The following is a 26,716-nucleotide window of genomic DNA, read 5'->3' on the forward strand; positions in this document are numbered from 1 at the left end:
TTAAACTATGGTTAGTGTAGCAAGACCATGGCTAATTTGTGGTTACCATATCTTAACTATAGTAACCATGTTTTGTTTTTTAAAAAAATTAGTAAAATCATGGTTAACTTTCGTAAGTGCAGTGATTTGTATTTTTTTTATATTTTTGAGGGTGAACCATGGCCAAAGCTGGATTGTCTGCTAATTATTAGTGGCTACTGCTGATAAAACTTGAGAAATGTGCTGGAGATGTTGCACAGACAGATATGATTCAGTTTTCAGTGAAACCTCCCTTTCTCTTTGATTAGAAATTACTAAACATCTTTCAAAGGAAGAGACTGTCTTTGGCACACAGTGTGCTTTACTGCTCATACAGCAATATACTTTTATCTGTATTTCTCATAATCACATTAAAAAATATAAAATGCATTGTGTGACCAAAATACCAAGCGGGTGTATCTGAAACCCTGGAGGGGCAACAGCTTGCTATCTCAGTTTCAGAAGTCTGACAGACTGCTGACTAACCACAGATATCCACAGATATACTGTTTGCATATGCTGAAAGTGTTAGCAGCTTCCGAAATAAAACAAGCGAGGGATTTCTTCAGTAGTTCTGTTGTTAATATGCAAGGCCAGTGCTGGATCAGAGCGGGTCTGGAGGGGATAAAAGTCTTTAAATGTGAGTTGAATTAGACCGATCCTGGATTAAATCTAAAGGTCAATGCCTAACGCCGTGTTCCACGAGTCAGCAGAATATCAGTGTTTACCTAAAATCCACATTTTACACTCCCTTTCTAGCAGGGGCGGATCTACCGGGGTGGCATGGGGTGGCAAATGCCACCCTAAAAGAAAGCCTTGCCACCCCAGTTGGCAGCAACGAATTAAAAGTTACGGCCAATTTGAAAATTTAAGCTCGCGAATCTCCGATGTCCGACTGCAGTGAACGCAGCATCGAGAGGACGACAGAGCGGCAAAAGACTCATTTGTTTGGAAAACTAAAAAAAAAGTGCGTGCGAAGCGAGGGAACCAGGAGTCGCAAGGAGACACAGGAGGAAAGAGGTAAAAATGGATTATCAGTCAAGAAATTAAGCTTTAATGAAAGCACTGACTTTGAGATGATAAATAACTAACGTTACAGTGGTGTAGTTTCTCAAGTGATACGTTACCCACTTTTAAAAAGCGTGAGGATACGTAACAACTTCATTTTGTGTCAGAACTTTCACACTTTCATTCATAAATTCACCCCGTCTGTGTTTGCAAAGCGACACGGATTGAATCGCGGAATTCAGTCACAAATGGAACTTGCTGCATAAAGCGGAACGTCACAGAATTCGGCCATTTTTGAATGAACAAATCAAAAGAAGGGCTGAACATTTAATCAGATCTCGATATGGACTAGTGTCTGTGAATATTAAAGGTGTTGTTATACACGTCTCTGGGAATGAGCGTTCAATGTGTGCTCTTCTACTACTACTACACACACACACACACTCTGAAGCACGAGGGGTGTTTTCAACTCTTCACTATGATGCATGATGTAGGCATGTGCACGCCAGCGCGCTAGGAGATTCCATTACATTTGATAAAACTATTTAGCCTATTCGTATTCACAGACAGAAACCACAATGTCTTAACAAAAACCTGTCAAAATAAAATTTCTGTATAACTTGAAGAAATGTAAACAGAAACAAGGGCAGACCCCAGTTGGCAGCAACGAAATTAAAGGTTATGGCCAATTTGAAAAATTACTAACGCGAATCTTTCGTGATTCGCGAACCCGCTTTGAACTCCCGAACTGACTCAAATGATTCGAGAACCCGCTACGAACTCCCGAACTGAAATGATTCGTGATCCAGCTCCTATCTCCCGAACTGATTCAAATGATTTGCGATCCCCAAACGGACTCAAATGATTCGCGAACCCGCTACGAACTCTCGAATTGATTCAAATGATCCGCGAAGCCGCTCCGAGCTCCCGAACTGATTCAAATGATTTGCGATCCCCTAACTGACTCAAATTCGCGATCCTACGAACTCCCGAACTTTTTCAAATGGTTTGTGATCCCCATAACTGACTTAAATGATTCGCGATCCCGCTCGGAACTCCCGAACTGATTCAAATGATTCACGATCCCCAAACTGACTCAAATGATTCGCGATCCCGCTCCGAACTCCCAAAATGACTCAAATGATTCGTGATCCCCATAACTGACTCAAATGATTCGCGATCCCGCTACGAACTCCCGAACTGACTCAAATGATTCGCGATCCACCCTGAAAGCAAGCAGTCTCGGTCCAGATTCGGCCCAAATGCGGGCCAGATGTGGACCGGATGGGCCGACACTAAGTTGCTGTCTGGGCAGCTTCGAACTGCCGAACTGACTCAAATGATTCGCGAACCCGCTCCAAACTCTGACATATATTCAGATATAAATGTAATTTTAAAAATAATTTAATAATTTTCGATTTTCAAATATTGCACCTGTCAAACAGTCTATTTTGCCGTCAATACTGTTGACGGTGTCCTTTATCAGTAGGCTTTATATTTATGCTCAACATGAAGTATAGATTTTGTCGTGAACACAAGATCCTGGTCTGTCTGCGGCCTCACTCGGTCACCTACAGTAGCGCGCCAGCGCCGCGTCAGGCACGATTCTGGTGTGTTTAAAGACCACAGACTGTACAAAAACACAGAAAACGCGAAGCAGCCGCCACGCAGCAGAACCGCCATGCTCACAACACGTAGCCATTGTGTCACCGACTCAGGTGGAAAAGTTGGGTAAAAATGTATTATCTATCAATAAATGAAGCTTTAATGAAAGCACAGACTTTGAGATGATATATAACTAACGTTACAGTGGTGTAGTCTACTACGTGATACGTTACTCACTTTTAAAAAGCGTGAGGATACGTAACAACTTCGTTTTGTGTCAGAACTTTCACACTTTCATAAATTCACCCCGTCTGTGTTTGAAAAGCGACAGATTCAGTCGCGTAAATGGAACTAAAGTAGAACGTCACGGAATTCGGACATTTTTAATGAATAAATCAAAAGTAGAGCTTTTAATCAAATCTCGATATGGACTAGTGTCTGCAATATTAAAGGTGTTCAGTTATACAAGGTGTTGTATACAAGGTGTTGAAGGTGTTGTTATACACATCTCTTGGAATGTGGGCTCTACTACACACACACACACACACACACACTGAAGCATGCGTGGTATTTTCAGCTCTTCAGTACCGTCGGAAAAGAAAAGTAAAAAACAAAACAAAACCAGACATAAAGTTGGCTGGACGTTTGACGAGTCTCAAATTTAGGGACCGTCTCTAAAGTTACATGCGATATTGGTATACACTTTTCTAATGTCAGTAGCATTTGAGGAGAATGACTTATAGTCCTAAAAACAACTGTAATTGTTCATGTAGGTGTCAGCTATAATGTACAATTGAATTAAATGTTTGATATTTATTAAAATAACCTGTAAATCATATGTAAATTATGCTACTCTTTCACATGGGCTCAAACGCAAATTTGAAGCTCAAGAGCATTTGAGGAGAAATACTTGCAGTCATAAAACAATTGTAATGTGTTCATTTAGGTGTCAGCTACAATGCACACCTTATACATTTTTTTATATATATTAAAATAAAGTATAAATCATTTAGGTAAAAACAAGGCCCGTTTATCACTTTCAGGCACATTCCTGTGAAAGTTTTTTTTTTTCAGGTTCCCTTACGAAAATTACACATTTAATTCAAATATTCACTTAATCTTTCATTTTTTGCTAACTTTTTGCTATAGATGACACAGGCTTTATAATTTCTTCAACAAAAAACATGCATATTACAACCCTTACAAAAATAAACCATGGTTTTATCATAGTAAAACTTCTTAATTTCCTTTTGCATGATTTCTGAATTCTTGAGACTATAAAATAAATTAGAGTCATAATAAAGTTATAGCCACAGGTAAATGTCGAGAGCTACAATTGTGATTTGTAAATAATACAATTTATTCATTTAGTTTTTTATTTGATTAAAGTTCTATTTTCACCCCTATAGTAGGTGTTTTTTTCATCATCATATTTGAGTAAGGGGGGCACAACAATACAATCCTCCTTAGGGCACCCATCTGGCCAGCAGCGGCCCTGAAGGTGTTGTTATACATATCTCTTGGAATGTGGGCTCTACTACACACACACGCACACACACACTGAAGCATGCGTGGTGTTTTCAGCTCTTCACTATATTGATGCATGATGTAGGCTACACATGTGCACGTCAGCGCGCTATGAGAGGATTTCACCATTTCATTTGATAAAACTATTTGCATTCATTTCTATCGTATACACAGACTGACAGAAACGGCAATGTCTTTACGACAACCTGTCAAAATAACATTTCGGTAAAACTTTGAAGAAATTCAAACTGAAATATAGTACTATAGCACAGTAGAGTATGCTATACTTCAAGTAGGCCTAATAGCTAATAATAATAGTTAATAAAAAAACACAGAAACTCTGGTTACAACCCACCAAAATAAAAGTTTGGTCTAACTCAAAGAAATTATGTAAGAAATTGCTTAGTAAAATATAGTTAAAAAAAGATCTATTAAAACATTATTTTAAAGGAATATCACAAAAGTTTTCATAGAAGTTTTAATTTAAGCTTACCAAAACAATAACACCATATTTTTCAAAAGCAATTTCTAAAAGTACATTTGTATTTGGGCCTATGATGCTTATTTATTTATTATTATTGTCAGCTAATAAAACGCTTCAGGGACCATATAACATCTAAGTCTAAATGTAGCTCTTAACTGGTTGAGTTAGATAATGATTAACACTAAAAAGTAGAAATTCAGTTGAGTCCCCCCAGCTGGAAATGTCATTGGCTGTTAAAATCTTGTGTTTCTTATAATAAATTGACATATTGATCAACACTGAAACTTTAATAATGCTCTTAATTACAATTCAAATGCAAGACATTGATTGCATGAGATTAAGTTTGTAAATTATAGCCTGTGTCCTTTTGTAGTGTGCACATATTTATCATCAAACTGTGATAGCTGTGACTAAATTCAGTATATATACGTCCGCCATATGTTGCCAACCCTCAAAAATTCCTGCCCCCTTCTCGCCACCCCATCAATATTTTTCTAGATCCGCCCCGGCTTTCTAGTGTTAAAGGGAAACTCCACCCCAAAATGAAAATGTTGTCATTAATCACTTACCCCCATGTCGTTATAAACTCGTAATAGCTTCGTTCGTCTTCAGAACACATTTTATTACCAAACATTGGATTAAATATTTTTATGAACCTGTATTTTTTTTCAACTAACAAACATTTTGTATTCCTTTTTGGATCTGGTTGATCATAGACCTCAATCATCTGAGCTTAGTTTTTGAGTGAACATACCAAAATGATTGACATAATGCTTTTGTCTCTACAAAACTGAGGTGCATAAACTCAGATCAAATCCAAAAAGAAAAACCTGTGCTAAAAGGCAAGACATTTTTGACCAGAGCACAGGATTTTCAACAGAGCACAAAATAAGATACCCTTATTTAAAGCTAAATTACAACAACCTTAACATATTAATGTTACAGTAAGTTGTGACCGCTACTGTGTGGGCCTCCTCGACATGACTAAACCTAAAGTGATTCATTATTTATTTATTGCATCAAATATACAGCTGGATTTGTAAGGTGTAGTTTGTCTGTTGAAGAGTATTGAAATTATTTTATTTTTATTTATTGGTCTGTTTTTTGATAGAAGAGGTGCCCCCTTACAGCGGACCAAAGACCCCTGATGCCAGATTGAGTGAAACATTGAATAAATAGGGAATATGTGTTTAGTTAGTCATGTTAGAGAAACATAATTCTAACATGAATTGTGAATTAATTCTTACATGCTGTCACATGTTTGACTTACGGTATTAATTCTGCTCCTGGAAGTGATTTTCTACAAAGTGATTGATTGCATATTGCATGGAAAGGAGGACATCAAAGTCATTCCGTAAGTTAATGCATTTTATATTCCTTGTTAAATTTGAGCTTCCACTTGGCATTTAATTAAGCCCAGTATTGCCACATGCATTGTCATGCATCATTCTACATGCATTGTAATTATAAACATACTGTATCAAGAAATAGCATGTCTGGATCTCCAGATCTGAGATGTGAGGTGGGTCAGACAGTTCTGGGTCTTTGCAAGGGTGGGCCAAACAAAATACATAATTATTTAAAAGTAGAAATCTTCATAATCCTAGCATATATACACTACCATTAAAAATGTGTTTTAAATACTTTTATTTAGCATGGATGCATTAAACCGATCAATAGTGACAGTTAAGACATTTATCATGTTAAAATATTTGAATTTTCTGTTAAAGAATCATGTGGGTAAAAAACAAAAAACAAACAAACAAACATATCACTGTTTCCAAAAAACAAAAACAAGCACAACTCATCAGTTGCATCAAATCAGCATGTTCAAATGAGATCATGTGACACTGAAGACTGGAGTAATGATGCTGATAATTCAGATTCGCATCAAAGGAATAAATTACATTTAAAAAAATATTTTAAAAGAAAAGTTATTACAAATTGTAATATTTTTTACTGTTTCAAATAAATACAGCCTTGATTAACATAAGAGAGTGTGTTTTTAAAATGTTATTAAAAACATCTTTTACAACTTTTAATGCATATATATTAGATTTTTCTAGACTACCTAGAAAATAAAAATGGGATCCATTTAGTGCTGGATTGGTCAGACACACATGCATTGTCGTTACAGTAACCCTCCAGCTGACCACTGGGCATTAGTAAGTGGACTTCCCACCTACGTTTCTGAGAACGGCCTGGTGAGAGTCTAGACCTCCATCCTCCTCTCCTGACGCCGCAGTAGTCAGACAAGTTGGAAGCTTTTATGGTTTATAATGTTCCTGTCATGTGCACAGCGAGGGGGAATAGAATGTGCTCCCACACAGAAATGATGGATAATTGTAATTTTGTGAACGGTAATTAATCAGAAAGCAATGCCCGTTCTCAGTGAGCGTGACTGCTGCTTTCTCTTCACTCTTACAGATCTGTAACATCATGAACGCTGCTGAAGATGAATTCTTTGTCTTTCAAGTAAGCTCACCTATACTTACGCACCTATAAAAGCCCCATATATTAATAATAATTCATGCAATTTAAAAAGAAGTGTTTCAGAAATAAAAGCTGTACACCTCATATTTTTGTATATCCACAAAATTTAATATAATTTTTTCCTGAAATGTATTTTGGTTAAAGTTTGTTTTTGTCCTGCCAGAAAGAGCCTCTGGATGGACAATAAAGAATGTACTCTCTTTGCCCTTAGTAAACAAGAAAGAGGAAATTGTTCTATAACAGGAAAGATGGAAAGCCTTTTGATGACATGGGTGAAACACTAATGGGATATTTGAGGCCACAGTATAGACAAGTAGTGTGTCATAGCTAAATATACAGTAATGGATAGATCAGCAGACTCAGCATCATTTATGTTTGAACATTTCATCAAGAACATTTCATATAATGAAAGTTTACGCTGTTGTCAGTTTATTATGCTCAGTTGGTTGGATTCAACTAAACTGCTAAGCCAAATATCTAAAGCCTCTAAAAATTACTTTGATCAAATGTGTCTGTTTTATCTTAGTGCTACAGTCCACAGAGACTCTCCGTTCAGTTCAGTCAGGCTCCCTGTGGAGATTATGCTTTTTTAGTTTTCTCATTAATTTCCATCTGATTTGACTAGCACAATGTTTTAATCTTCTTGCTCTCTTGTTATTTCAGTAAGTTTCAGACTCTCAGAATTTTATTTTGGTGTGAATCTGAGGATGAATCCCATCCTAAATGTGAACTTAAATGTAAATATGAATCTCAATTTGAATCTGAAGTTGATTTTCAACCTCCAGTAAATCTAAACTTGAATCTTAACCTCCAGTATTTGTGAACCTTTTAATTTAAATGTGAATCTGAACCTGAATCTCAACCTGTATTAAATGTGAACCTGAATGAAAGTGTGAATCTAAACCTGAATCTTATCTTACAGTAATACATCTGCATGTCAACGTGAATCTAAATCTGAACCGAAATCTGAATCTACATTAAATGTGAACCTGAACATGAATCTGAATCTCAACCTAATTGTGAATATAAACATAAAGGTGAATCTAAATCGGAATCTCAATCTACGTTAAATGTGAACCTGAACACAAATCTGAACATAATTGTAAACTTGAATGTAAATGGGAATCTAAACCTGAATCTCAACCTCCAGCAATTCTGAACCTGAATGTAAACGTGAATCTGAACCTAAACATGAAATTTATTTATTTAACCAGGAAAGAGGACTCACTGAGATTAAAATGTCGTTTACAGGAGTGTCCTGGCAAAGATAGGCAGCTGAGTTTATGAATTTGAATCTCAACCTAATTGTAAATCTGAATGTAAAAGTGAATCTATACCGGAGTCTCAATCTAAATTAAATGTGAATGTGAACACAAATCTGAACATAATTGTAAACTTGAATGTAAATTGGAATCTAAACCTGAATCTCAACCTACAGCAATTCTGAACCTGAATGTAAATGTGAATCTGAACCTAAACATGAATTTGAATCTCAACCTATTTGTAAATCTGAATGTAAAAGTGAATCTATACCGGAGTCTCAATCTAAATTAAATGTGAATGTGAACACAAATCTGAACATAATTGTAAACTTGAATGTAAATTGGAATCTAAACCTGAATCTCAACCTACAGCAATTCTGAACCTCAACCTACGGCAATTCTGAACCCGAATGTAAACGTGAATCTGAACCTAAACATGAATCTGAATCTCAACCTACAGTATTGTTCAAAATAATAGCAGTACAATGTGACTAACCAGAATAATCAAGGTTTTTAGTATATTTTTTATTGCTACGTGGCAAACAAGTTACCAGTAGGTTCAGTAGATTGTCAGAAAACAAACAAGACCCAGCATTCATGATATACACGCTCTTAAGGCTGTGCAATTGGGCAATTAGTTGAAAGGGGTGTGTTCAAAAAAATAGCAGTGTCTACCTTTGACTGTACAAACTCAAAACTATTTTGTACAAACATTTTTTTTTTCTGGGATTTAGCAATCCTGTGAATCACTAAACTAATATTTAGTTGTATGACCACAGTTTTTTAAAACTGCTTGACATCTGTGTGGCATGGAGTCAACCAACTTGTGGCACCTCTCAGCTGTTTTTCCACTCCATGATTCTTTAACAACATTCCACAATTCATTCACATTTCTTGGTTTTGCTTCAGAAACAGCATTTTTGATATCACCCCACAAGTTCTCAATTGGATTAAGGTCTGGAGATTGGGCTGGCCACTCCATAACATTAATTTTGTTGGTTTGGAACCAAGACTTTGCCCGTTTACTAGTGTGTTTTGGGTCATTGTCTTGTTGAAACAACCATTTCAAGGGCATGTCCTCTTCAGCATAGGGCAACATGACCTCTTCAAGTATTTTAACATATGCAAACTGATCCATGATCCCTGGTATGCGATAAATAGGCCCAACACCATAGTAGGAGAAACATGCCCATATCATGATGCTTGCACCTCCATGCTTCACTGTCTTCACTGTGTACTGTGGCTTGAATTCAGAGTTTGGGGGTCGTCTCACAAACTGCCTGTGGCCCTTGGACCCAAAAAGAACAATTTTACTCTCATCAGTCCACAAAATGTTCCTCCATTTCTCTTTAGGCCAGTTGATGTGTTCTTTGGCAAATTGTAACCTCTTCTGCACATGCCTTTTTTTTAACAGAGGGACTTTGCGGGGGATTCTTGAAAATAGATTAGCTTCACACAGACGTCTTCTAACTGTCACAGTACTTACAGGTAACTCCAGACTGTATTTGATCATCCTGGAGGTGATCATTGACTGAGCCTTTGCCATTCTGGTTATTCTTCTATCCATTTTGATGGTTGTCTTCCGTTTTCTTCCACGTCTCTCTGGGTTTGCTCTCCATTTTAAGGCATTGGAGATCATTTTAGCTGAACAGCCTATCATTTTTTGCACCTCTTTATAGGTTTTCCCCTCTCTAATCAACTTTTTAATCGAAGTACGCTGTTCTTCTGAACAATGTCTTGAACGACCCATTTTCCTCAGCTTTCAAATGCATGTTCAACAAGTGTTGGCTTCATCCTTAAATAGGGGCCACCTGATTCACACCTGTTTCTTCACAAAATTGATGACCTCAGTGATTGAATGCCACACTGCTATTTTTTTGAACACACCCCTTTCAACAAATTCAACTAATTGCCCAATTGCACAGCCTTAAGAGCGTGCATATCATGAATGCTGGGTCTCATTTGTTTTCTGAGAATCTACTGAACCTACTGGTAACTTGTTTGCCACATAGCAATAAAAAATATACGAAAAACCTTGATTATTCTGGTTAGTCACATTGTACTGCTATTATTTTGAACAATACTGTATTTGTGAACATGAATGGAAATGCGAATCTAAACCTGAATATGATTCTCCAACTTGACAGGACTTAGTCCCTAGTGTGCAGTGTGCACTAATTGAAATGAATTACACTACATTTGGTAAAGCTGGTTATAGTAGGATATCCTATGGTATGAAGTATCTTGATCATGTGGAAAAGCAGTGCTGTCATATATAACATTATGACTGATTGCCTGATTAAAATAGGTTGTATGAGCATAGAAAAAGGGTCATGGAATATAACCTTGTAAAACTGATTTTTTTTTTTTTTCATGTTCAGAACACACATGAGGTGTATGACAAACAACCTGATGAATGTGATGAGGATGATCTGGTAAAACACAAAACACAAAAAAATTAATACATAGTTTAAAGTCTAGTTGTTTTATAGCTGTGTGTGAGTTGGACCTGGTAAAGTGTGGCATCAAGTTGAACTATGTACAAGTGAGTGAAGTGACATTCAGCCAAGTATGGTGACCCATACTCAGAATTTGTGCTCTGCATTTAACCCATCCGAAATGCACACACACAGAGCAGTGAACACACACACACACACACACACACACACACACACTGTGAGCACACACCCGGAGCAGTGGGCAGCCATTTATGCTGCGGCGCCCGGGGAGCAGTTGGGGGTTCGATGCCTTGCTCAAGGGCACCTAAGTCGTGATATTGAAGGTGGAGAGAGAGCTGTTCATGCAATACCCCCACCCACAATTCCGTCCGGCCCGAGACTAGGACCCACAACCCTTCGATTGGGAGTCCAACCCTCTAACCATTAGGCCATGACTTCCCCCGCAAGATCACTCATCTCACAAGGTACAAGTTCATGTACCATGTGAGATGAGTGATAATGGTAACTCAAATCCTATTGGTATATTTTGACTATATACTGAATCTATCTAAAGAAAATTTAAGAGGTTATGGTTGTTCTGAGATGATGTTTGCTTATTTTATAAGACAAAACAAGCCACATTAATATTCCTGGGGCCAGACTCAAAATACAAATCTTCTTAATGCTATTTTCTTTCTATTTTCTAACTTAAAGTTAAGAATATTTCCAAGCAACATTTCTTAAGAATGTTCTTTTCTTTTCTTTTAAGATTGTTCTGAAGTCTAAACCTAAGAAGACTTCAATGCATTGTAATAATTGAAACCTTTAACTTGTCTTAAATACCCAAAGGTAAACTGACCAGTCAAGTCAAATTTATAGCTGTTTCACAAAATCACTTATTTATGCAGATATAGTTGGACACACTTGGATTTCCAAAATTAAATAAACAATTTGACAACAATAGTTACATCTTGCAATGAAAAAAAAAAACCAGACAGTTGAGATTTGCTATACCATGTATCTCTTCACGTGACTTTACTATATTAATGTGGAAAGAGTTTCATACTCTGAAGTAACACTATAGTGAGCGAAAATATAAACAATGACATTTCTTCCATAGGAAGATTTAATTCTGGCCCTGGTCTCTAGATGGCTTGGGTCCCTCCTTCAATAAATTTTTTACCCATTTTATCATTTTCAAAACGAGATGTAATTCATGTCTACAACACAAACGGGATATGCACCCAATTTCAATTTTTTAAGTTATCAATGATTTACGTACATTCGTCCTACCAAGCATCACTAACTACTGCTGCTACAATACGTCTAAAAATGTACACTGCACAGACAAAGTAAATACAATCATTGCTATGCCTTGTAAGACTTAGCTGAAATTGATTGTTCAATGTGGGCCAGACCATGTTTACACTGTTCATGGTAAGAGAAAAGCTTCTCAGAATGACATTTCAAACGCTGTTATGGGGCCTTAAAAATCTCATTTCAACCACTCTCCAAATCTGCTCTCGCTTCTGAAGTCCTAGCTTTTAATACATTTACTGTTCTCACCCTGCAAACAACACAAAAAAATCAACAAACCAGCTATGTTAGCCTTGTAACAGAGCATTTGATATATTTGCCCCTCTCTTTAGTGGCTGCTAGAGTTGTGGGCCTTTATTATGGAATAAGTTTAATAATACAGCCCATCTCCAGCATGCTTTTTGTGAAATGGCAGACGGCCCCGTCTAATTAATCAGCCGAGTGTAAACCTGCTCCTGGTGAAGTCATGTGGAATCACAGCGAGCTGGCCGAGTGTTGGAGGGCTGGATGAAACACAGGCCAGGCTGCTAATGAGCCTTTTTCAGCACAACTCCCATGCTTCACTGAGCCTAATGAGCCCTCACTAGTCAGCCTCTTGCTCTACAAGAGTAGGGGGTGTGTCTTAATGAGGCTCCGCCTTGAACCCTATTAAACCTGCTCTATTGTGTCTCCGACAGGTGACCTGAAGCGCTATTATACGGACCTAGAGACAATATTCAGAAATACAGTGTGTAGACATTCTCACTTTTATATCGCCAACATCCACTACCAGGGGAGTCATGCACCAGTGAGTCACTATACAAGATAACATGTGACTAAAAAACACATTTATCTAAATCAATATAACTTAAGAGTACTTTATTTAGATGTAAGACAATTTTTGTAGCACCATTTTTGTTTAGTGTGCAAACAGATGGGTTAAAAACCTGACCTAACATGCATTAACTGAGGAAATTGCAAATTGACAGCTACTGAACAACGTTTTCACAGTATGCAGACATTTTGAGAAAAAAATATATTTTGTCCTCCACTGAGGAAAAAAAGTGACATGCATTGAAATGAAACGAGAGGATGGCATAAGTTAGCATGCCTAGTAATACGATAATCATGTAATTTAGTGGTCTTTACTGGTCAAAATATACCCTAATCAAAGATCTAAGAAGCCAACGTTAACATTTGAATTATTTCAATCGTTAAATTCATGCAAACTGCATAGCACATTAATTTATTCCTATTTCGGTTCAATTTTATCAAAAGTCTGCGACCTTCTAAGTTTTAAGATTAGGTTTCTGTGTTGACTTTGCCAGGTCTGGGAATCCATTGGCAAAGCTGCATGGTTCCTCCATTCTCGAGAGGCACCATCTGGAGTTTCTAAAAAAAAAAAAAAAAAAAAAAAAAACGCTTATAGATGAGGTAATGCTGAAAATTATTTCCATTTCTGAGCAATTTTCATCATTACATTTTTGAACTCTGCAGACCATTGAGAATGTGTATTTAGTTGATAAGCCCATAAATAACTGCCTCCTCACTCACAGCAAGCAGTTTCCTCACTGAAATAAACTGTTTTCCAAGGCCTTAAATATCGGCACAAGAAGACGGCACAAAACCATCATCCATTTGATAGACGTAGCTATCAACGCAACAGACTTGGCCTTGTATTTAATGTATTTTTTTCCGCTGTGTGGGATGTGCTTGCCTTTGTGAATCATTTATTCAGAGTTAGTCTTGCAGTCAGAGCTGCATAAGCGTGATTAACATCAATTTAATCATGATGTGCCTCTGCAGGAAAAGAGCCATGTTTCAGAAGATCGTGGATCAGTCCAAGACCTGCGAGAGCTGGGACGCTTGGACCAAATACATGATGTACGAAACAACTCATAAAGAGATTGTCATGTAAGTGCTGTGCAAAAATAACCTGTTTAATGACTAATATCACCTATAATAGCTGTTTGCTCAATAAGCTGCTTCTACAGAAGATAATATTCAGAATGTGGTGGCTTTTAAGGAACATAAATATGAATTCACGGCATGGAGTTTTGGTTTTCTTCACTGCATTTGAAGAAAACCAACTGCCTGCGATTTGTCAGCTATTGCAAACCCATGGGAGATTCAGAGCAAGGTTAGATATTCCTAATGCATAATGCAATGTCACATGCAAGGCCTATTCAAACATGTAGGGCAGCCAAGGGTGTGACTTCATTGGAAAATGAATTCGCTGGGCTCTCAGCCGGCATAATGGGTCTGAAACTCCATTCATATGATAATGTATCCATGGATGGGTTGTTTACATGCATTGTTTAACACTCATTATTATATGCGTTTCACAGCAGAAGGTAATGTAGATCATCTCACATGCATGAGATTATATTCTGCCGAATGTCATGCATTTTTAAAAAACCAACATTCATCTTTTAGATGGTTTTTTGGTAATGCTGTTATTATATTCTTGGAAGTAGATCCAAGAACAATGACCGAGCCAAATTCTATATAGTTGCAAATGGGACATGTGCCAGCTCTGTCTCAGTGAGAATCGTTATGTAGCGATTTCTGCTTTGTTTATGTCATTAATGGCCTCTAATGCACAGTTAATATATTTGAAATCTAGTTACATGTAAAAATCCATATTTGCATCGCTCCAAATGCATCTATAAAGACTGACTGTGTCCTGTAGGTGGCGTTGTCTGTCGCTACTGAATTCTGGGAGCAGGGTGACCTGGAGAGGAAAGTGCTGGAGAGGCAGTCTATTGTGAGAAAACGCCTGGACTGAAGGGATGGGAGGGAGCTGAGAGAAAGGGAATAAGAATGAAAAGTTCCCATGGGTCATGTCGTGATGTACTGCCTATTATGCGGTGCAGTGAATCAGAAAGAGCGGTCACAATGGCCCAGTCAAACAGACCGCTCCCAAGCTCCCCATTTTCCTTAGCTGTGATTGGAAATGCAAGAATATAGGCCTATTGTCAACTTTTGAAAAGTGTCTCTGAACTTTCCACTTTAGTTGCATGGCCCTTCCTGTGTTATATAATTTATCTTTAAATATTCACAGAATTGAGCAGCCATGTAAATGTAATATAAATGAATGTGTGAGGACAAAAGAACCTCTCAGTCAATTATACACTGGAGTAATGTAATATTTAATGCATTTCATGATGTTGATAACAAAGAATGGAATTGAGTTTAGTTTGCTCTTTGCTTTCCACAACACTAATCCCATTCAAATCTATATGTGAGGTTAAAAGTAGCCAGAATACATTTCTTAAAATAATACAAAAATAATTTGTTATGAATTAACGTTACAGACTACAATTTGTAAGCAATCTGCTGGGAATCGGTAGGTTGTGGTTTCATTTTTATACTGAGTTTAGAACATGTTGTTTCATTTCCAGCCCATGATGACTAACTTCCCAAGCTCCAGTCTGATTTTATTGATTTCGTCTGTTCTTTCGTTTACAAGGTGAGGTTCTCCATTTCGATTAGTAAACAAAACGACATATGGGACTTCATTGATCTACACTTCTAAATGTTCACAGGATCCAGACGAGAGTCCATCAGGAAGCAGATACATAATCATCAGCATAAATGTACAGTGCTGGTCTTGATCAGATGTCTGTATACTTGAGTTTTATCGACCATGAACGTCACAATGCAGGCCTGCTGGAAGTAGAGAAGGGCTGGAGGAAACATGGATTCACATAGGATCTATTTTCTACTAATTCAAATCATTCATACATTTCAAAACTTGATTTTCTCAATGTTACTTATGTATGTAATTTTGTTGGAACAAAAGGAGTTGCGCAATATGTTTAGTCTGCAACTTTTTGCACGAATCGAACAAAAACACATTTGACTGTTTTTTTTTTACCAGTTTGTATGTTCCCTGGGAATTGAACCTACCTTTTGCGACGCTAACGCAATGACTACCACTGAGCCCGAGGAACTGATTTTTTAATAATCAAAATCTTATTTTTAAAACATTAATCTCATAGCATTATTTATGCAATTTTTATTTCAGTGTAAATGCATTCATGCCACCTCAGAGCTGCATTAATCTTTAAAATAAAAAATGCAATAATACAACATCTAGCATGTCTTAGTAGATATTTATTCACTCAACATTATGACCACAATACTCCCACTTTACTTATGTCCAAACCCTCTTGCAGGAATTCTTTCGCTTCCACGTGGAGAGCTCACACTCATGCTAGAGCGTCTACTGAAAAACAGGAAGGAGTGGAACGCTTTGAAGAAAACTCATGAGGCCAAGGTAGCCACACTGGAAGAGGACAAAAAAGCTAGAGAGGAAGCAGATGGTGTCGGCTCAGCTGCTAAACAAGGTAGATAGTGACTGAAATGGAGTCTCACAGTCTCTTAAAGCAATAGTTCACCCTAAAATGTGTAACACAGATGATTTGCTCTTTTACTTAAAGTGGGTGTAAAATGGCACAACAGAATCATAAAAGTTCACGTCTATTGAGGAGGACAAGATCCTCAGAAATAATATTTAAATGCTTAGTTCACCCAAAAATGAAAATGAGCTGCAGATTTACTCCCCCTCAGGCTATACAAGTTTGTCTCTTCATCATATTTGGAGATGTGTCACTTGCTCACCAATGGATGCTATGCAGTGAATGGGTGCCGTCAGAATAAGAGTCCAAACAGCTGATCATAATAATCATAATCCACAAGTAATGCACACCACTCCTGTCTATAAATTAACATATGGTGAAGCTTTTTACTTCACAAGATGTGGAGTATTTCTCCAAATCTGTTGAAGCAGCAAACTCATCTACATCTTGGATGGCTCGAGGGTGAGTACATTTTCAGCAAAACAATTTTTTTTTCATTCAACTATTCCTTTATTCTTGGCACAAATTTACTGTTCAATTTCATGTGGACTGCTTTTGTCCTTTGTTTGTCCTTTGCTTTGAATGTATGGAAAAAAGCAGCGTGATCATTCTTCAGAATTTCACCTTTTGTATTTCACAGAAGAAAAACAACAGTTTTGGAATGATTTCTGTAAACAATTTTGTAAAGAATAAATATATATGTATTTTAAATGTATGAACCGTTCGATTAAGGATGCAAGGATGCAATTTTTGAGCCTAGTCTTGTTTTATTTATTTATTTTTAAGCTTTTATAACCGTGTTGCTGTGCAAATTAAGACCTCTGCCCCTAGGATGCAGTGCACGGAGTGTGTGTGTGTGTGTTAAGTGCTAACTGTCCTGGGACATAGATTACATAAGTTTTACAAAAGCATTGGATAACACCTAGGGGGGTGTAGGCCTAATCGACTAGGAAGGATGAGAGCCGATTGGCTGGATGGCAAAAAGAGGCGGGGTCAATGTTAGCATTTACGTCATGTCACAGACGCAGTCACTGCACGTCAATGGCTATGATGTCACGTCTTCTGCTACATTTACCTCACTCTCACAGCAAAGAGGTGGAGTCGAGAAAATCTGCAACCACTGCAATAGCCAAAATTAGCTCTGGCGTGACAGCAAACGCACAGACCTTCTCAGATAGATGTGCATCCCCCTCACACACACACACACACACACTCACTGCTGTAGGGAATGATTATTCTGACATCTGAATCACAAACCAGCAGAGCAGCAAATTGCCACAAGCTCTCCGAATGGCTGCATTAACAGTGCTCTCATTCAGCATGTTCTGCTACAGACTCTCAGTGAAATGAACCATCACAATTAGCTTCACCATCTAAAATTGTAGGCACTCTGCATGGATACAACACAGAATGCCATTTGTCATTGGCTGGCATTTCAATGCAGCAACCAATCAGAGAGTTTCCAGCTGAGCCATTCTGTTTATGCAATGTGTAATGTCATGTGGAGCTTGTGGAATTAAAGAAAGTACTGCTGGGTTTGTAAAAATTCTCTTTCACAGGTTGCTATTCAGCACTTGTGCCAAGAATAGCATTGGATTCTGCGGAGGATTTAATAGCAGTTTACTGCAGCATTTATTTGTCATAAATAACAGTAATGCAGTGCATGAATGAATCACGAAGTTGAACGTTGTTCATTATGGATTTTATTTTTTGGAGGCAAAACAATGAATATATGTACTTTTTTTTTTTTTTTTTACAGTATATGAGGATCAGTTTCTACAGTTTAATAATGTAAACAATCTCGGAAGAGAAATGTGTTCAGTTTAAAAGGAAGCCATCATCTGCTTTTTACATGAATTAAAATATAATTTATGACATCAAATAATTTCCACTATATATAGATTTGAGCTAGGAAACTAGATTTTAACAATTTAAAAAATACTGAAATGCATTTGTCTCCACATTCTCAAGATGTATGAAAATCACACAATACCGAGAAATAAAAATTGAAAATAAAACCAACACCATTTCAAGACTTCCAAGCTAAGTGGCATATAAATAAAAACTCAAAACATGTAAAAAATATAAAATCTTACTAGCCGTATTTACCAAAAACTACGTTAAAAAAGAAAAATCATAACAAATTTGATAGTCATTAGATGTAAAGTCAAAAAAAGAGACAATGAAGAAAACCACGTATGCCCTTTGACTCAGATTTAGTTTCCACAAAAGACAAGGTCTTGAAGCAGCAAAACGATGTGACATGGATGTGGGATCCATTAAACGTAATGACACAAACGCTAGATTCACTTCTTGATAAAAATGATCCAAGGTTTAGCACACAATATAAACTCTCCTCAAATATATTCACTGCTGATCCAAAAGGAAAAATCTCTCCTATCTGGCAAGAGCATGTACTTTGTGAACAACAAATTGCAGGGCTATAGATGTAGTGAATTAAAAGTGACATTTTGTATGAACTAACAAAAAAGAGGAGGAAATCACATGCGCACGCTTACATACACACACACACACACACACACGGCCAAGCCAAACAATCATGACATTCTTGAAATGGATTTGATGCGATACCTCTCTTCTCCTGTATCCAAACATCAAATGTACTTTTTGGTCAACTTGTCTAGCGATTGCTAAAATGAGGGCTGGAAAAATGCATTGCATTGAAGAAGGTTCCCTTTGGATTTTTTTTCTTCTTTTCTTTTTCTTTCTTTTTTTTTTTTTTTACATTTTTTATTATCTTTTTTAATTTGCATCTATACATTCTAGATTGACAGTGTTGAAATGTATTGAAGTGTTCTGAAACACTGAATAAAATGGTCTATAACAAATTATATCATCTATATAGTTATCTACACAAACACACAAATATATATATATGTATATATATAATCATATATATGTATATACCTTGTATAATATGGCTGTATTGAAAAAGGTTATTTACTTCAGTAAAGAGAGAACATTGGATTGTAAAGGAGATCAGACAGGACTGATAGCTTTGTTTTCCCCTAAGGTTTAAGGCTCTCCCTGTGAGACTGGGCTGTCTGTGTATTTTCCTAATAAAAAAAGTCCCTTTCAGCCAGCGATTCTAAACGTCTGCCTTCTTTTCGAACCATCTGAGCTGTCTGCAACTTACAGTACAGGATCTGTTTACCCTTAAATCAACCGATCTCTTCACTAAACCCTTCCGTTACGAGGAAGGCTTTCTTCGCCGTATTGCATCTCAATTGCATAAAAAAGAAAAACATTATTAAAAAATAACCATTTCTAAAGGGACATTTTATACAACTGTGTTTGACTTATGAAGCCATATCAAAGAAAATTCCCTTCTGGATCTCCCTGTATTGCTTAACGCTGCTTTGTCGTGTTCACCAACAACCAATCAGAGCTGCACGTTACCACATCGCTGTACAGCACATAACCATACATCTCATGTTTACACAAGACACAGTGCTATATACACATTATATACTTCTCAATATATATATATATATATATATAATCATGTAAACCAGCACATCTCTCGCTTATTTAGTAGTATACATACTAAGCACAAACACTCATTCAGTTTAAGATCTTATAGGGCGAATTGGTCAAAAGCGGCTGTAATATTCAGAAGCCGAGTCTACGTAACAGCTCAGTACCGTAAAAGGGAAAGCCGAAAGGCACGTCCTGATAGGGTACTTAAACGCTGAATAAGGCGTTCTGTACTTAGTGTGCGCTCTAGTAAAAGTCGAAGGACAATTCAGTCATGTAAACATTCAGGTTTGGGGTGTGTTTCTGGATAAAGGGGGGTAAAGAGAGGCCGCCGGCCTCCGCACACACTCGCTCACAACTGCACTAGATCCACAGGCCGTAGGTCGGAGGAGACCCCAGCAGAACAAAAGCAATGGGTCCCGGCATATAATAAGGGACGGACCCATCCCCAGACCCCGTAAAAGACACGGACGACACGCAGTTATACACTGGTACACGTTTAGACTTCAAAAAACACACACGAAGGACAAAGAGAGAAGTAGCCACAAGGTAAGAGCTAGAAAAAACCCGCAGATCTTCCCCTGTCGGAAAGGAGAGAGTAAAAAAAGAGTGTTTGAGCTTATAGAGAGAAAGAGTATGAGAGAGTGACATGTAAACAAAGCAGAGATACGACCGTATCTCTAATGAGATTGAGCTCTGGAAAGATCTTCCTCGTAGTTTACTGTCAGCTTTCTCTCAGGAGCGCTCCTTTGCGTCAACCGCCTGGATGTCTGGAAGGGCTCTGCTACTGGGACAGTCCAACCGCTCCACTGTACTGTCGAATCGAGACCGACTGGATGGGCGATACAATCACATTTGTGAAGGATACATTCTGGAAATACGTTTCCCTAAGATTGGGATTCTAATCTGGATCGGTTCGCATCGGTTCGCAAGTGTGTATTTCTGTGCCAAACGTAATGTCTGTTTTCAAACAGGTTTCCAATTGACCCTTCGTTTGACATTACTGTTGCTATGTCCGACAAGCCATGCCACTCATCACGTTCTCATGCAGTGAAAGATACATCACGGCAGAGACAGAGCAGATTATTTTTTTAAAGATATTCAAACAATAAATACAATTTCGTTGCGCTTTAATGTGACGTGACAGATCTCTGTAGTGCCTCAGTTCAAGCGGCATGTGAAGCGATCATCTCTTCCTCTTTACTAGTTTTAGCATTAAATAAACATGAATGAACATTGGAAGGTATCTTGCTTTAACCGCAGAAAGATGTCAATACACACCATTTTTCAAGTTCAAATCCATCAATGATAAACGATAAACGTTAAAGTTTGTTTCGGACAAAAATTACATTATGATTGGTCAGATCAGCTGTCAATCAACTTGCCTGCAAAGGGTCAATTGGTCATCCAAAGACAAAGCCCCGCCCCTGAAATTAAACTGTTGGCTCTGTCTGGCTGCTTAAACAAACAAATAAAAAAAATTTATACATATGAGTTCACTTGAACAGTTTTTAGCTTGGATAGGAGTATTTTAACATAAAACGAGACACTTTAAGGAAGTACAGTCGGGTTTGGACTCAGTTGTGTCTGAAAGCCAGCAGCAAAAGCCCCTTCCACACCAGAGGAGGGCAAAGGTCAGACCAAAGAAGCACTACCTCGTTTGAGTGCATAGATGAAATCAAGGAAGCACTAAAATTACAAAAAGACTACTTTTTTTTTGACTTATTGATCTGTAAACTCTACCTTGTAGGATTTTTTTGTTTGTCGTTTTTTTAAATCCACTTTTAATCCATTGTAACTTACACACACACACAGAGAGAGAGAGAGAGAGAGAGTTGAACATCCACGAAATTCGGCTAATACAAAGCTTGTTTATATATTTGTACGACAAAATGGTGAAAGCACCTTGCAGGTCTATGAAGAGTGACAAAGGGGTAAAAAACAAAACCAAAAAAAAGCACACGCACGTCACAACAACCGATGGAGAAGAGTGCGGTTTGCTACGAAGCCTGAGCTGCTCGCAACGTCATGAATGGCATCAAACACACGAGTAGCAGCACTTGTGTCCGGTGTCTCAGAGCTGATTCTGTTCCTTTGTAATCCTCCCGCCCCATTGTCCTCCGATCCTCAGTTAGAAGCAACAAGGTCTATTTTTTTATTCCAATGTTCAAAATGTAAACATGAAGAAGTGCCTTGGTTGAGGTTGAGGCGAGTCTCGGACGGGGCGTGACTCTGGAGGCGTGGTAAGGCGCGTGTCAGCGATGCAGGCTCCTCTGGGCCTCTTTCAGAAGAGCGTCAAAGTCCAGTGCATCATACTTGCTCTTCACCGGACCGGGACCCGCCTCATCTGAACGGCAAAACACTCACAGTTAGTTTCTTACACTAGGGCCATCTGCTAAAAGCAATTTATAGATTCTTGAAAATATTTTCTGTAACAGCAAAACATAACCATGATATAATATGATGGATATTCTTTACTTATCTTATATTTTTTTGTGCACATCTCTTTAAATTCATCTCACTAAATTATGAAATGGGTTCTACAGATACGTTCTATATGTTACATTATAATATTATACATAATAAAATGCGAAAAAATACTATAATCATGCATAGTATAGAAAGATAATCAATTCAATACTCATATAAAAAAAAATACATGCTTCCTGTATTTTTTGATTGCTCTACCAAAAACTGGAACAAAATTACCTGCAACTTGTAAGTGTTATTTATATGCAATTATAGTAATTTTACATTTTGAATGAGCTTTTTAATAGTTTTATTGATCATCTTAATTCTAGTTTGTTTTTGTAATTTTATTGTGTGCTTTTGTAATTTTCTTTTTTTTATCATGCTTTTTTTAGTTTTGTATTTATATTAGTTTCTTTATTTCTATAAAAATTTTTCATGAATTATTTGTGTTTCCTTTAACTAGCTTTATTTTAGCTACCCGATCATTTACTAATTACTTAGCCCAGTGTCTGATGTCTTATATTTGAGGATGGTAAATCAGGCTTGTGCTGTTGTTTATGCATTTCTCAAATGACTTAAACAAATCTCAGTTTTCCTATTGAGTTTATGCATGTCGTTACTAATCTGCATAATGAGCCCCTGCATTTTGAATTTATTTCAATATATGATGGTTGAATGATAAACATTTTTTTAAATGTGCTGGGAAGCAAAACCAATGGAGAATCACTGACCTAAACCCCAGCATCATTCATATACAAAACATATTATCATTTGACCAGCATTTTTCTCAGCTTTTTAACCAAACTTTGACATAGACAAGATATAATCCGGCTGAATTAGACGACGAGTCATATTTAAAAATGAACAAATCACCAAGCAAGCAGCTTTTTCATTGACTTCACACGTAATTTCATCCGTGGACTTGATGTAATAAGCACTGCGGCACACTGGCCTGACTATAATTAAAACTGCACCCTTCTTTTCAAGTGGGTCAACCAAGAATCAAAAAGTTTTTTTTTTTTAATTTAAATGCAAATGAAGTCAAATTAGGCCGTTTATTAGCTTAGAAATTAGAAGACACCTTCCTCTGTCTTCGTCTGACTCAGAACAGAGCATCAGACGTCTGATGCAGAGACGACATTAAAGTGTTCTCTTACCCAGATCTATGTAACGCTTCTTGCCGAACCGCCGGCCAACGCTCCCCCCGCTCGGACCGAGCGAGTCCCACCTGTGCCGTGAGGTCTGGCCGTCCTGAGACGGTCTCAGTGTGATCACCCCACAGCGCTCCCTACAAAAACACACAGAAACATCAGCGTGCCATTCTCCAACTCAGAGCCCGATGAGGCCAAACAACTAGACGCAAATGTAACCCACTCGTTTTTGATGACCACTTTACAGTCCTCCGGACGGCCGAAGGCCTCGAAGCGCTTACGCAGCATGGACTGAGTGACGCTGGTCGGAAGGTTGTGAATGTAGATCACTTGGCACTTGTTCTGCAAATGCACAGTGGATTAGAACAAATACACTCGATGGCACTTAAAGGAAACGAATAAGACCTCAGATGCATCTATGGCTTGGATAATTAGGTTAGTGCTGCGACTGATCAAATCGGTTAGAAAACACGACCTACCACATCATTCTCTTGTCCACACTTCGTCTTGCTTCTTTTTTCAGCTGCTTCGTGGCACGTCTCTGAGCTCTCATCGCTGAAAGAAGGAGGACAGGGCTGAGTTATTCAAGATGGCTAATAAATGGGAAAAGTGAGTGGTTAACATCCTGTGGCACTGGGATTTGTGTTGCATTTCATTCAAAGGCAGATGCACAGGAAGGATATTTCTACCTTAAGAAAAATTAACCATGCTTTTACTACAAATGAAATAAAAAAAAACATGGCAACAACAAATAAACCAGGGTTTTGCTACACTAACCATAGTTCAACCACAGCCATTTTATAGTAAAAATGGTAATCGATACACCAAAAAAACTTTTAGTGACTTTTAAGATCCCTGAAGTCTCAAAACCAAAGAGATATTATTTATCAAAGTTAAGACTCTGCCACGCCCCCCAAAACGCCTCGTTTAAACACGCCCCACATGTCTACGTCATTATGTGGAAACATTAGCGTAATACTGGCAAAATGGTCATGCAAAGAAATTCGGCGTGGTTTCAGTGTTGAAGCAGTCATGTCAGGGAGATGTGTGTGTATCTAGGAGAAAGCAAAAGCACTTTATTTGGCTTCCGAATGTAGATGCATTTAGGAATTTTTAAGACGTTTTACGTTTTATGGCCGACCGTTTCGTAAACCTAGGAGAGGAGGTAATTCTGTTTTGTTATTAGTTTAAGTATTACTCACATTTCACTGCTGGTAATATATATTCTCTATATAATCGTGTACGTGACCAATACAATTCTTGAATTTGCTTCTAACGGTTCAAATTCAGAGTTTTACGCGTCGCGTGTGTGTGCTTTTTTGAAAGACGAAGCTCGTGATTATGGAAAGGTGCGTTACATTTCCGACTAGTGCTTGGGGTGTTCGGCCAATCACAATGCACTGGGTCAGTTGGCCAATCAGAGACTGCGTTTGTCAGAAGGAGGGACTTTGTAGGAAACAATGTGTTTGAGAGAGGCGGGGCATAGAGGATCTACAATAATGTACAGTATTTGAAAAAAAATGTGTTTTTTGAACATTAAAGCATGTCAAAATATTCTGTTACACCAAATACACAAAATAACCATCTTTAAAAAAGCATCAGATGACCCCTTTAAGTGGCATCCTATTGCACTTTTCGATATTACACTTTCAAATTCAACAAACCACAGAGTGTTCAGTACCTGAAGGGGAGTTCGGAGCCGGGGGAGGGGGGCGAACAGGAAACCGGGGACTGGGCGTCCAGCTCTGGGGTGGGAGATCGGACAGGTGAGGGTTGACTGGTCTGCTCTGGACCGGGCAAGGACAAAGCCACGGGGGAGTCAGCCTCAGTCCTTTGCTGGCAATTGGTTAGGAGCCTCTCCTCCTGTCCCTCCATCTCCTCCTCCTCATGCACCTCCACACGGCACATCATCCTCGTTGTCTTGCAATTCTCGCCCTGACCCAACAGGCAGTAATCATGGTCCCCGTACGTCCGTTGCATCCCACCCTTAGAGTCTGTGTCGCCCGTTTGGCCCATGCGGCGCAGCTGGGCGTACAGCTCTGTCTGCTCTGGGAGCTTGCGTATGTGCGCCCGCCCCAGGCACGAACTCTTGGTGGTGAGCTCAGCTTTTCCGTCGGGTTTGAAGAGCTCGTCCTCCACTGGTTTATGGGGCGGTGTGGTGGGGGGAGTCAGCCCTGGAAAACACACACACATTAATCACCACCAAACACACTCAAATATCACCAAACACTTAGTCACATCGAACAAAAACATAATTAATGAAGCTTACAATAGGTAATATTTTTCAACTGCAAAATAAATATACAGAATACTCATTTAGACATGCCTTTATCTACACTATCATTATCAGACTATGCAACTTGCGAGCTAATAGCATGCGTGAGAACATATGAGGTGAATCAAGTGCTGACAGCTCACACAATGCCAAAAACAGCACGCTTATAAAAATACCCCTCGCTGAGTGTGTAATATTACCTGCTGTGCCACACAGTTCCACAGAGAGAGTCTGCTCAAAGGGCTTGTTGGCATACTGCGCATCTCTGATCAGAGAAATACAGAAAGAGATCGCATCTATTAAACTCTATTAAACTCTTGCATGAGTAAGAAAAACACAGAGAGAGAGAGGAAAGGATACAGTTTGCATCAGATTTACTGTTTTAGAGTTTATATTTGTCTTCTAATGACAACTGGAGCAGGGTTTGATTGATCTCGGTTGTTTTACTTCACACCACGGCTGAGCTATGCATATGCAGAGAACAACAAATGACTGTAATTGGTAGAAGAACCTCAGGGCTATTTATAGAGAAGTTTTACTGCGTGAGGCCGAGTGTTTAGTTATGTAAAAACAGCAACTCTACAAGCCTCCTCTAGGCGATTCTGAAGATGAACGGAGTCCAGCGGTGGTCTTAAAACTGTCGTCCTGGATGTGCACCAGGAGTCAAGAATAGATTAGATATGAATGGAACACACACCCGTTGGATTTGGACGCCAGCGGCAGACAGAGGCAGGAACGTTCCTCTGCAATCAGAACAACAGACAGCATCACAGTTAGAGATCTCAGCTAAACTGGATCTCTGAATAGAAAAATCATGCTTAATGC

General features: G+C 38.2%; 2 protein-coding genes across 2 annotated transcripts in view; one reads left to right on the forward strand and one right to left on the reverse strand.

Moving 5' to 3' along the window:
* The first annotated feature begins 905 nt into the window (after window positions 1-905).
* LOC113113333 (rod cGMP-specific 3',5'-cyclic phosphodiesterase subunit alpha) lies at window positions 906-18,671 on the forward strand. The gene is given in 17 exon segments (XM_074559946.1): window positions 906-1,038; window positions 5,588-5,638; window positions 5,724-5,801; window positions 5,936-5,996; window positions 6,780-6,846; window positions 7,070-7,117; window positions 7,280-7,365; window positions 7,367-7,438; window positions 13,460-13,565; window positions 13,725-13,816; window positions 13,938-14,051; window positions 14,214-14,271; window positions 14,824-14,898; window positions 15,536-15,545; window positions 15,548-15,603; window positions 16,313-16,333; window positions 16,336-18,671. Coding segments are annotated over 17 exon segments (1,284 nt in total). The 3' UTR covers window positions 16,492-18,671.
* The window catches only part of ppargc1b (peroxisome proliferator-activated receptor gamma, coactivator 1 beta), a 45,810-nt gene continuing 37,327 nt past the window's right edge, over window positions 18,234-26,716 (reverse strand). The window contains exons 6-12 of the mRNA XM_026281171.1: window positions 26,589-26,634; window positions 26,092-26,156; window positions 25,298-25,790; window positions 24,096-24,171; window positions 23,840-23,958; window positions 23,623-23,753; window positions 18,234-22,340 (exon numbers count right to left, since the gene is read on the reverse strand). Coding sequence (XP_026136956.1) covers window positions 22,249-22,340; window positions 23,623-23,753; window positions 23,840-23,958; window positions 24,096-24,171; window positions 25,298-25,790; window positions 26,092-26,156; window positions 26,589-26,634 — 1,022 coding nt within the window. The 3' untranslated portion in view covers window positions 18,234-22,248. The remainder of the gene's footprint in view (window positions 22,341-23,622; window positions 23,754-23,839; window positions 23,959-24,095; window positions 24,172-25,297; window positions 25,791-26,091; window positions 26,157-26,588; window positions 26,635-26,716) is intronic.

Source organism: Carassius auratus, chromosome 14 (assembly GCF_003368295.1).
Source record: "Carassius auratus strain Wakin chromosome 14, ASM336829v1, whole genome shotgun sequence".
In the NCBI taxonomy this organism is placed as follows: Eukaryota; Metazoa; Chordata; class Actinopteri; order Cypriniformes; family Cyprinidae; genus Carassius; species Carassius auratus.